Here is a 10,836-nt window from a genome sequence, read left to right as displayed (position 1 = left end):
TTATTATGAGCGTGCATGTATTAGCAAGTATACGTTCAAACATATTTTCAGTTCATGATGCTAAAAACACATGTTCAAACGAGATTGCCTGTCAAAAATGTTTACTCCACATTGGCAGTTCCTCGCATCTCTATAAAATGAATGACTTATTTGGCAAGCAGAATTTGGACAGTGTTCCCTTGCCACTTTGCCTTCACGTTTTGCGGGTTCAGTGCTTTGTGGGTTTTCCAAAAAGAAACAATTGTTCAAAAGACATGAGTTGACCGAGGTGTACATATCCACAGGCACGTGATTGGTTCCCGGCGCAAGATCGACCAATGAGCCCACGTGTGGATTCATCCCGTGAGCTGATTGGCTACCATTACCCAGCATCTTCCCTTTTGTATCACACCAGTCTCTTTCATGTTAAAAACTGAACTGCACTTTTAAAGAATATTCTGTTCAAAAACTCATAAAATTATTAAAATTTGCCATTCAGTTCGTCAGAGTGGAGCCGGATAAGCATAGAGTAAGCGGCTGGAGTGAGCGAACGGCGATCAGCCATCCGACAAGCCCAGCTCGCTCAGCAAGACAAGGACGATGAAACATTGGCAAATAAAATGTTAAAGTATTTGTTAAAGTTTGTCTTGAAGCAGCGTACCTTAACAAGAATTCCACGTTGCATTTTAACCAAAGATCGTTGTTGATGTTATTGTGCAAAGCTAAGTCAAGTCATGATTGTTTCCGCCGAAGTTTCTTCTTCATGGGGTTAAAATGCGTTAATTCGCCAGGATTGCACCTTTGACTAGTTAAGGTAAACCGGGTTTAGGATGAAAATGAAAACTTTAACGTTGTCATCGGCCGACATTTTTTTTAAAACACATTTTTAAATCTAAATTTGTCTCTGTCACAAGTATTTAGAATGTTGGGAATCATGCCGGGGGGTTGCAACGTGCATTAGAGGTGTAAATCCCATTATCATAATATCAAAAGAATTAAAAAAAATAAATAAAAAACTCAACTTCGCGTTTTTTACCTTTTGTGTGGTGGTGGGAGATATAGGGGGTGGGGTTCTGGTTCCCATTAACTCGGCGTGCTCTTTAAAATGAGCTGTGAAGTACAAAAAAGGTAATATTTTTGTGTACTGAACTATTGTTCGAGCACCAACATAGACTTGCATTTTCAGGTGTCTATCTTTGTTTGTCTTTTTCTTCTCTAATTTAACAATGGGCAAAGGTTTGTGTATATTCCATTGTAGCTTGTTTGTGGAGTCTGCCCGAAATGAAATTTTAACTTTACAAAGTCTACTATCTGTCCTCGAACTAGTATTAACTTTAAAATACTATGAAGAACTGATTTGAGTGTTTCGCGTATCAATCTCACTCTTGCCTGGTTAGTGTAAGGTCTCTCAATATACAAGGCTCTGCACTCCGCTACAATTGTGAGCACACTGCGTGTCTGTAACCTCCCCCTTCCCACTTGCTTGTACTGCAGTGTGCGTAATGCTTTGGAATCATACATTCTGAAAAATACTTCGATTTTTAATGGCCTCTGCCTCGAAGGTACGTCAATTTGTTAACAATATTTACGTCCCCCGACAACGAGATTGAATGATCAGATTGCATTTGTATGTCCCGTGTAAACATGACCCCCAAAACTCCCCATGGTGACAGACAGAGCTCCAGAACGTCATCGGCAGTGATTGAGGAGACTGTCCGTTGCTTGGCAACCGCACGCTGAACCTCCCCGGTAGGTGGACTTCACCTCCGGTTAGTCTTCTTCGCTGACAAACGTGGGGAGTAAAACTAATTAATCATTTCGGGGATTTTTTTTAAGGATATCAAATGAGTGGTTTTTTTCTGTATAAGTCAGGGTCGTAAAGTGAGCCAACATGTCGGACGACGAGGAAAATGCGCCTTCGTTTCTTGACGACGTAAGAGTAAAGTTTGTCGAGGAGAAAGTTTGTAAATTCCTACAAATGCAGCCTCAAACGTGGGAACTATGTGCTTCCAGTCAAGACTTCCAAACACTTTTGGTAGAACTTTTTGAAAAACACTCTGCTGTTTATTTCTTTTCCACAAAGACAGGTGGCCTGGTCGCTACTAATGAGGTATGCTTACAGTGCTACAGTATCGACTAGGATAGCATTTGTGCTAGCAAAGCTAAATGTTATTGAAATGTGTCGTATATTTTACTGCATACTTTTTCAAACTTAGACCCCGGGTTTTGTCAGAAATAAGTTCATTTGCGCCACAAAGAAGCGTGCTGCCCTCGTCCATTCAGAAAACTACAAGGAGCTTCTGCTTTTTGGTGTCCTGGCTCCATGTCCTCTACTGCAATTGTCAATCATAATTGAACAGGTCATACCATACGATTCCCATCATTTGCTTAATAATTAAATCAAAAACTAATTTGCTGAGTTACTTATGTTGCTTATTTTTACTTGTCTTGTTTACTTCCAAGGTATGTGTCCCACTGCTGTCCAACAGTCTTAACCAGCACACATGGCCACAACTGCTGTCAGAGGACATTAATCGAAATGCACAACGGATATGCTGTAAAACATCAGTTGTGCGGAGACGTGCTTTGGGGGAAGCAATCCTCGCTGTGCCACCTGACACAGACTGGATGGAAAATGTATCCAGTACTTTTAAAATGTAAGAGTACACAAATGTTATCAGATCAGATAATTGCGCAGAAGTTATTAAAAAAAAAACACATTCACAGGTATGGTAGCTATGACAGGGCTCTGGCTCACAACATTGAGACCCAGGTCAGCGACTGGACCAATCTGATCCAGAAAATGTTGAAGGAGGATTCATCAGACATACTTCTGACTGGCAGTAATCCTGGGCCTGATGCAGAACTGGAGTTCTGGGCTTCCAGGAAACGCAATATTCAGAGCATATATCAACAGGCATGTACTGAAAAATGGCCGTATTCTTTATTTTCATCTCCTGGTATTCCTTGATATAGAATGTGTTTTTCCTGTGTAGCTTCAGAGTCCTGTTATCCAGAAGATGGCAGTGATGTTGGAGATGATGGAAAGCAGCTATCATCCTGTCATAAAGACCCTGATTGGAAGTGTATTTGATGGTAAGAGTTTCTTTCTTTCTTTTTTTTAAACCAAGCAAGACTCTAAATAATTGTTTTTTTTACATACAATTTTAGACTGTATATTGAGACTTTTTCCCTAACTCTAAGGCTTTTATGGATTATTTCCTGTCATGAGACCTTCATATTTATTTTTAATGTGTAGACATTTTCTTTTGCCACATCCTTCCCATGCATTTCAGCGCCCATTTTATGATTCTTTTATTTGTTTTAAATCTTTAAATTGTCTCGCCCCATCTTACCGCTCTGAGCTGCTCCGCCCCTACGCTCCTGCCTGCCGCCTTAGGTCAGCTGACGAGACGATCCTGGAGGTACTTAGGACAAGGGATAGAGCTTTTTCCGTTTAACTCTGCACGAGACCGCACTGTTTTCTTGATTTTAACGTTTAGTATTTCTACTTGCAAAGGCGAACGTGGTTTTCTTGGTGTTCACCACCAGGAAGGGCACCTGCCTATATTTGGAAGTGGTTGCTTCGCAGCCTACCAGGAAGTTGACTGGAGGCATTTGCAGCTGGTTTTGACCCACTGAGTAGACTAAACCTCCTCAAAATGGATTTGCTGAAAAAGAAAGCCAGGTTATGCTTATGAGATGAGCAGAAGCAAAATAAAAAAGTGAATGGGTTTGTCCTATTATTAGAGCATCAGAGGAAAACACATTTTCATATTGTATCTTTTTTTTTTCCTCAAAAGCACTCCTTGAAGCCGAGGACATTGACCTCCATCTACAGCCGCTGTGTGTTCATCTTTCTCAAATGGAAAATGAAGGTTTCCCACATGTTGAAGCCTCCATCCCAATCTTGTTTCACCTGTTATCCCTGATCTGGACGAGTTGCCAACCATATCAAAGGCCGACACGAATTGTCGTCTTACTTCAACAGCTCTGCAATCTCTTCATTGAACAAGTACGCCAAGTGATTTTACCATTGTAGTTATTGTGCTAGTACTGTAGATGCAATAAAAGTACATTTCTGATGGTAACCCATATGTGACAGCAGAGGTTGATTTACACATTTACAGATGTGCTATTTTATCTTATAGGCATCTACATATTTGTCTACTGACTTATTACTGCGAGAAGACCCGGAGGATGGTCTACACATGGTGAAGAGGGTGATAAAACTCTTCCTATCATTTAAAAAGAGTTATCAGAACCAGAGGGAGAAGTTGGCAAGCCATGCAAAACATGCACGCTGGGATTTCCCATCCGTTATGATTTTTACACGTTTCAACAACTTTCTTAACCGCATGCTACAACTGGAGGTGAGGATACTACTTTGTACTGTATGTTTTACGTCAGGTATTAGGTTCCACTGTGTACTTTTTTTCATTGCAGGACATTTTTCAATTAATGCTGGAATTCAAAAGGTTGGAAAAGCTGGAATTCGGTGGGCCTAAAGGCAAACTCTACAGTGAGCATGCTGCTCGGATGTACACTGAGTTCAGTGAGCACTGCTTGGTATTAATACAATGTGATCACAGCCCTCTTGACTGCAATGCCCAGGTGACTTTCATACAATAAGGTTTTCTCCAAACTACTAATTCAACCAAATCCAAACTGACGCCATTGTTTTAACACTGTAACATTACATAATGTTTCTCCAGGATTTTGAGAAGGAATATCAGGATTTCAAAGTAAAGATTGCGGACTTTGAATGCCGATTTGCGAGCCTTCTCTGCTCAGTATTTAAGGATTGCGCAGGACTTGAAGCAGCATTTAAAGTAAGACGGACTGGATTTGCAAAAATGTGCTTTAAACTGGTCTAGTTGGCTCAGTCACTCTTACAGAAAACATTCATGGCATCATCTTCTCTTGTTCTTGTCCTAAGCTGTTAACAATGTTTGGACCTTTTCTTGAGAGAGGACACATTAGACAAATATTCAGTCCCAACATTGCTCTACTGCTGCAACAATATCGAGATGAGCTGGACAAATGTAAATGGCTCCTGAAGTCACAGCTCAATGAGGTAGGTACAAAAAGGCAAATTAATATTACAAAAAATGAAATGTGAAGAAAATAGCATGCAACACTCAATTATTATTCTCTGTTTATTTTCAGCTGGAAAGGTTTGGAAAGAACATGGCTCGTGCATCTGGAACGTTAAAATGGGCAAAAATGATCAGAGAACGCATTGAAGCCCCATGGGAAAAAATACAAATGTTTTTTGAAAGGTTGAGTGAAACAGCTTAATTCTAAAATTAATATCGTGTACGTGGATGCAGTAGTGTATTAAAGCTCATGACTCATTATTCAGCATTTTCAGATCAGGGGGAGGTATGGATACAACAAAGGAGCACCACATATATAAGGAGATGATTAGTCTTCTACACCAGTGTGAGGAACAGGTTTACTCTGAGTGGTGTCACGATTTGGAGCAGGCTTGCCAGATTAACCTGAAACAACCGCTATTGTATAGAAATTCCTCAAACTACCTCATCTCAGTCAATTTCAATCCCAAGGTGAGTTCACATTTTTTGCTCCAAGAAGACACTTACAATGCTGTTTTTTAAAATAATATTAGTTCCTATAATAATTGGTGATATGCATTTTAGTACCATAGACGGCGGTGCAAATACCAACTCATTAGGTTTAGTTCCACAAAAAAAAAAAAAAAAAGTCATTTGTTTATATAAGTGTATTTATGTAAAATTTAAGGTGTCTATAAAGGTATCTCACTGGTGTTTCTTTTGGCTACTCAGCTGGCTGAAGTCTTGACAGATGTGAAGTATATTCAAACGCTCAACATTAACATTCCTGTGGCAGCTATGACTGTTTTTGAGAAACGTGACCTCTTCAGAAAGGTTAGAAACTCACATGTACTCTGCAGTAACTGTTACTGTTTTGTCAGTGCTTAAAAAAAAATCCTGATTATATATCCGAATATTTTTTAGTATGTGCGGAATCTGCAGCTTGTAGTGCAGTGGTACAACAAACTCAAACAGACAGTCCTCGAAATTGAACTCCCGCTCATCAGAGATGAGCTGGCTTCAGTAGACCAAGTCCTGAAAAGAGCAGAGACTGACTTGACGTGGCAACAGCAGGACTGTTGGAGCTTCATCTGCATCATCAAAAACCAGGTCCAAGACCTTGTTGACCGAGCCACTAGAGCGAAGGAGAACCGTGATGCCATGCAATCAATGATGGAGAGATGGAGCAAGCACACTATGTTTTATAGAAAGGACAACAAGAAAAGCTCACTACTACAACTTGAGGACAGGGGCGACCGTGTTAGCAAAATAGCTAGCTCCATAAAAAAAGATGGCGACTCCATCCACAAGTTGGTGCAGGTACATCACAATTTGAACCATTTATCCTCTCTCACAATAGGTCATATTTTATGCATGTGTAATCAATTATCGATACTGTGCCAAGAGATATACTGTTCCTGGAAAATGTAATCCTAAAGAGCAAGGAAAGTGCTTCTGATAACGCTACATTTTCTATGTGTATTCTCTCCTCTCCACAATATTCTGAACCATATTTAGGAGAACATGGTGCTCTTCAATGCAGACCCGACTTCAGACGCTTGGCAGTCCTACATGGAATATGTGGACGAGATGGTGGTCGAGGGGCTCTTTGGCTACATCGGCCACTCACTCCAATTCTTTGTGGACAACATGGACTGGAGGCAGTCGCCTCTCTTTGAGGCACAGTTGATGCTCACGGACTTGGGCATGATCTTCCATCCGTCGCTGCAGAGAGATGCTGGAGATGGCTTCTATGAGCTTGTTGAAGGACTTGTTGGAGATATATTTAAGGTGTCAATAAATATCAACAAGTTCTCTGCTGAGTCAAGCATGGACAGCTATCAGGTACAGACTTTCATTGATTGGTTCATAGTTTTTGTGTTTTAAATGCAATGGGAGAATGTCTTTGAACGTTTTTGTTCAAGACAGCTACTGTACATGATAGAATTCTTAATGATTAATTAATTCTTAAATCAATTAATATGGCCTTGCTTAAATGCAACATATTATGGTTTGGTTTGATTTTAAGAAGAATACTTACAAGTAAGTCATAGACAAAGTTAGGTTAATCAGCCCCTATTATATTTACTGTGGAATGATAAATTGATATACTTGACTGGACTTCGAGGGGGGGGGTGTTACAATATGCAGAAGGAAAGTCTCTCTATAATGAAGGTACTTTGTGAAGGGAAAGAGTAAGAATGTAAAGCCAAAATGTGTCCCCACTTGCCACAAAAAACATTTTAGATTTTTTTTTAGTCATGTGATTGAACCCTTACAGGATGTAATGGAAGACATGCTCGATCTGTTGGATTTGCGGAAGGAAGTGATGGAGAGAGTTGAGAACGTTCTCAACAAAGCCGTTTCGTACCAGAGACAGTTTGATTGCTACACCCATTTGTGGCAAGATGACCGGGCGGAGTTCCTCAGCCAGTTCCTCTTGTATGCACGGGCGCTAACACCTGATGAGGTGGAGGCTCACACAGCTGATATTCTCCCAGAGAGCCCTCCTACCGTTGAGCACTTCAAAGAACAGGTGAAAGGCGTCTTCACCTAATTCGTTCCAAAATCATATGAGCTTTTCATTTGTAAATAACAGTGGTCTTGATTTAACAGATTGATTACTATGAGGATCTGTACTCTGAAACATGCAAACTTGAAGACTCCAGAATATTTGATGGATGGTTTCGAGTGGACGTTAAGCTCTTCAAAGTCAGCCTCTTGAACACTATTAAGAAGTGGAGTTGGCTTTTTAAGGAGCACCTCTTGACATATGTCACAGACAGGTCACCACCGACTCTACCTAAAATGCAAAGAAAACTGTCTTTATGCCATTCTTACGTTTCACGTTATTCCCTTCAGTCTTGATGACCTTCAAGGCTTTGTCCGTACTACTGTTGAAGGGCTTGCTAAGTGTGTGCCTAAAGGAGACTACCATAGTCTGGTGGACGTCATGAGTCACCTCCTGGCTATTAGAGACAGACAAGCTGTCACTGACAAGATGTTTGAGCCTCTAAGAGAGACAGTAATCCTCCTAGAAAGGCATGGAGTGACCATTCCGGACAAGGTGTATTCACAACTCGAGGTAATGGAATTTTACTTATTTTTTTAATTTAACTTCTCACCCGCAAATGATGAACCCTTTTCAATACAAACACATATGCTAGGAACTTCCTGAAAAATGGAATGGGGCTAAAAAACTGTCCTTAAAAGTGCGGCATGAGGTGTCCTCTATGCAAAATGAAGAAGTGATGGTTTTACGGAGACGGTGCTTGGAATTTGAGGTCACAACTCATCTCTTTCTTGTTTTTGCATGCATAGAATAGAGCATACTTGGATGTAATTGTGTCATGAAACTTCTATTTGTTATTCAGGTGAAACAAAGCCAATTCAGGGACATCTTTAGAGCAACTGCACCTTTCAGTTACCAAACATCTCATCCCTACGTTAGTCTGGATAAAGTAGGAGTTTGAACTGTTACCTAATTTTTGCCATATTAGTTTTGACACTCTACATAACAGATTTCCCCTCGTGTCTTGCCTTCTGTTGTATAGTCTGAAAAAGCAATCCGAGACATGGACAAAGAATTGTCGGCGTTGCAGGAGTCGACAAATTTATTTGACGTGACAATCCCTGACTATAAAGACATAAAGCTCTGTAAACGAGAGATCGATGTTCTTAAAGAACTGTGGGACATCGTCATATATGTTCATGTGAGTACGTCATGGTTAGAATGTTAAAAAAATAGTAAGAAAATGGAAATACCTCTAAAAGTCACAAGAGGCAATAACTCAAAAATCGGACCAGCCTGCCCTCTGTGTGGTCATTAATTCTTTTGCCACTAAATGCCCCAATTAAGCTCCCTCAGCCCAGTGACCCAGATGTGTGTCTTTATCTCTGCAGACCAACGTGGATCACTGGACAAAGAGCAAATGGAGGCAGATAAACATAGAGCAGATAGATGTAGAATTGAGAGGGTTTGCAAAGGTGAGATCACCAACTGTGTGCATCTTTCCTGACATGCACCACTGCTTTGGTTATCACATTTGTCTAATACACTAACAAAAGATGGTAATGAGCCTTCTGTTTGTGTAGGACATGCGGAAGCTTGACAAAGAGGCTCGTGTATGGAATGTGTATTCTGGCCTAGACCTTTTTGTGAAGAACCTGTTGACATCACTGCGAGCTGTGAGTCAGCTGCAGAACCTTGCAATACGGGAACGCCACTGGGTGCAACTAATAAGAACAATGCAGGTGCGCACTACTTTGGAGCAACGTCTTGCTCCATAGAAATTTGATTTTTTTTTTTTTACATGAATTTATTATTTTTATATATAGATGAACTTCACTGTGACTGATCATACTACCTTGGCAGACCTCTTGGCTCTGCAACTTCATCTTTATGAAGAAGAAGTCCGCAACACCGTGGATAAAGCAGTTAAAGAAATGGGCATTGAGAAGGTTATTCTTCGATTGTTTACGCATAATGGTTAAAATCATATCTAGAAAACAATTGTCACGGACATAACTATTAAAATAATCTGTTTTAATACATTTTACTATCTTTTGGTTCGTTCTCCTGGAATGGCTGAGATGATATTTTTGCATGAGTGATGTATTGTTCATGCAGGCACAAACTGCAGTTTGTGTATCTAGAATGATTGTGCTTTAATTTCAGGTTGTGACAGAAATTTGTCAAATATGGGCATCAATGGAGCTTTCATATGAAGATCACTACCAAACCTCTGTCCCCCTTCTTAAATGTGACGAGAAGCTTATTGAGACGCTTGAGGATCATCAGGTAAGTTGCTAAGTTTCTCAGTATGACCTTATCATCTCAAAAAGGCTGTAGCTATAACACACAAGGACTAGGTCTCAAGATGAGTTGTCTGTTAGAAGCACTGGTAGTTAAATGCTGAATGGTCGAGAATGCAAAATGGGGCCCCTCTGTCTGACTGTCTAACAGCACAGCTGACACTGGAGAGGTCCCTATTGAAGCCTCAGATTTATAGCTGCTGTTGCACATGGGGCATTGTTGCACCCTGGCGGTCTTTGTACATGTACACCAGATGCATTGGGGGGGTTGTAGCCGGCAATTAGAAGTCTTACTTCTTTAGTGCCTCTTTCTTTGTGTAAATTGGCCATATCCCTCCCCCAGTTTTTTGTGGCGTTGTGGCACTGATGATACTGCTTGAAAGTGAAACTAGTGCATGTGATGATATGAGTTTATGATGATGTTACTCACTGCAGATTATTTATGGTTGTACCAAATGTTAGATAATTTATACAATTCCTTCCAACTCTTTACACCCATCCTCAAGGTTCAGCTCCAGGGCATCTTTCAAAGCAAGCACATAGATCACTTTCTTGTACAAGTTGTGGAACTTCAGCGACAGCTAACGGTGGCTGACTCTGTGCTGATGGTCTGGATGGAGGTGCAGAGGACATGGGTCTATTTAGAAAGTATTTTTAAAGGCTGCGATGATATCTGCCAGCAACTACCAACAGATGCTCACAGATTCCGAATGATAGATGCTGAATTTCAGGTCTACACTTGCATTCATTGTTGCACTTCTGGACCAACCGGGACATCAAATTGAATCCAGTTTTCCTTTTCAGGAATTGATGTTGGACAGTGCAAAAACCAAACATGTGATTGAAGCCACCAATACACCAAAACTATTTGAAAAGTTGGAAGATCTTCAGAAAAGGTTATTCAAAAGGGCATTCAATTTTGTTGTTATAAACATGAATGATGTGACTGTAATTCATAAATCTT

The 10,836-nt window shown here is 40.4% G+C and overlaps 2 protein-coding genes across 2 annotated transcripts in view; both read left to right on the top strand.

Moving 5' to 3' along the window:
* The first annotated feature begins 1,721 nt into the window (after nt 1–1,721).
* LOC148329370 (dynein beta chain, ciliary-like) lies at nt 1,722–2,950 on the top strand. The gene is made up of 4 exons (XM_088306733.1): nt 1,722–2,089; nt 2,196–2,339; nt 2,443–2,636; nt 2,707–2,950. Exons 1-4 carry the CDS (start codon nt 1,871–1,873, stop codon nt 2,948–2,950), a joined length of 801 nt encoding a protein of 266 aa, XP_088162859.1. The 5' UTR covers nt 1,722–1,870.
* A 58-nt stretch (nt 2,951–3,008) lies between these two features.
* LOC148329369 (dynein axonemal heavy chain 11) overlaps nt 3,009–10,836 on the top strand; it is a 33,600-nt gene continuing 25,772 nt past the window's right edge. The window contains exons 1-23 of the mRNA XM_088306576.1: nt 3,009–3,075; nt 3,783–3,994; nt 4,131–4,352; nt 4,426–4,593; nt 4,695–4,811; nt 4,919–5,056; nt 5,149–5,261; nt 5,345–5,549; nt 5,790–5,891; nt 5,982–6,377; nt 6,576–6,902; nt 7,339–7,593; nt 7,674–7,843; nt 7,920–8,142; nt 8,225–8,341; nt 8,432–8,518; nt 8,612–8,770; nt 8,961–9,044; nt 9,153–9,311; nt 9,396–9,518; nt 9,736–9,858; nt 10,379–10,603; nt 10,677–10,768. Of these exons, the coding sequence (XP_088162702.1) occupies nt 3,009–3,075; nt 3,783–3,994; nt 4,131–4,352; nt 4,426–4,593; nt 4,695–4,811; nt 4,919–5,056; nt 5,149–5,261; nt 5,345–5,549; nt 5,790–5,891; nt 5,982–6,377; nt 6,576–6,902; nt 7,339–7,593; nt 7,674–7,843; nt 7,920–8,142; nt 8,225–8,341; nt 8,432–8,518; nt 8,612–8,770; nt 8,961–9,044; nt 9,153–9,311; nt 9,396–9,518; nt 9,736–9,858; nt 10,379–10,603; nt 10,677–10,768 (3,884 nt within the window). The remainder of the gene's footprint in view (nt 3,076–3,782; nt 3,995–4,130; nt 4,353–4,425; nt 4,594–4,694; nt 4,812–4,918; nt 5,057–5,148; nt 5,262–5,344; nt 5,550–5,789; nt 5,892–5,981; nt 6,378–6,575; nt 6,903–7,338; nt 7,594–7,673; nt 7,844–7,919; nt 8,143–8,224; nt 8,342–8,431; nt 8,519–8,611; nt 8,771–8,960; nt 9,045–9,152; nt 9,312–9,395; nt 9,519–9,735; nt 9,859–10,378; nt 10,604–10,676; nt 10,769–10,836) is intronic.

This window comes from Idiotropiscis lumnitzeri, chromosome 10, assembly GCF_059441095.1.
Source record: "Idiotropiscis lumnitzeri isolate Australia: NSW breed Sydney's pygmy pipehorse chromosome 10, RoL_Ilum_1.0, whole genome shotgun sequence".
Lineage (NCBI taxonomy): Eukaryota > Metazoa > Chordata > Actinopteri > Syngnathiformes > Syngnathidae > Idiotropiscis > Idiotropiscis lumnitzeri.
This window is presented reverse-complemented; position numbering and strand designations above follow the sequence as displayed.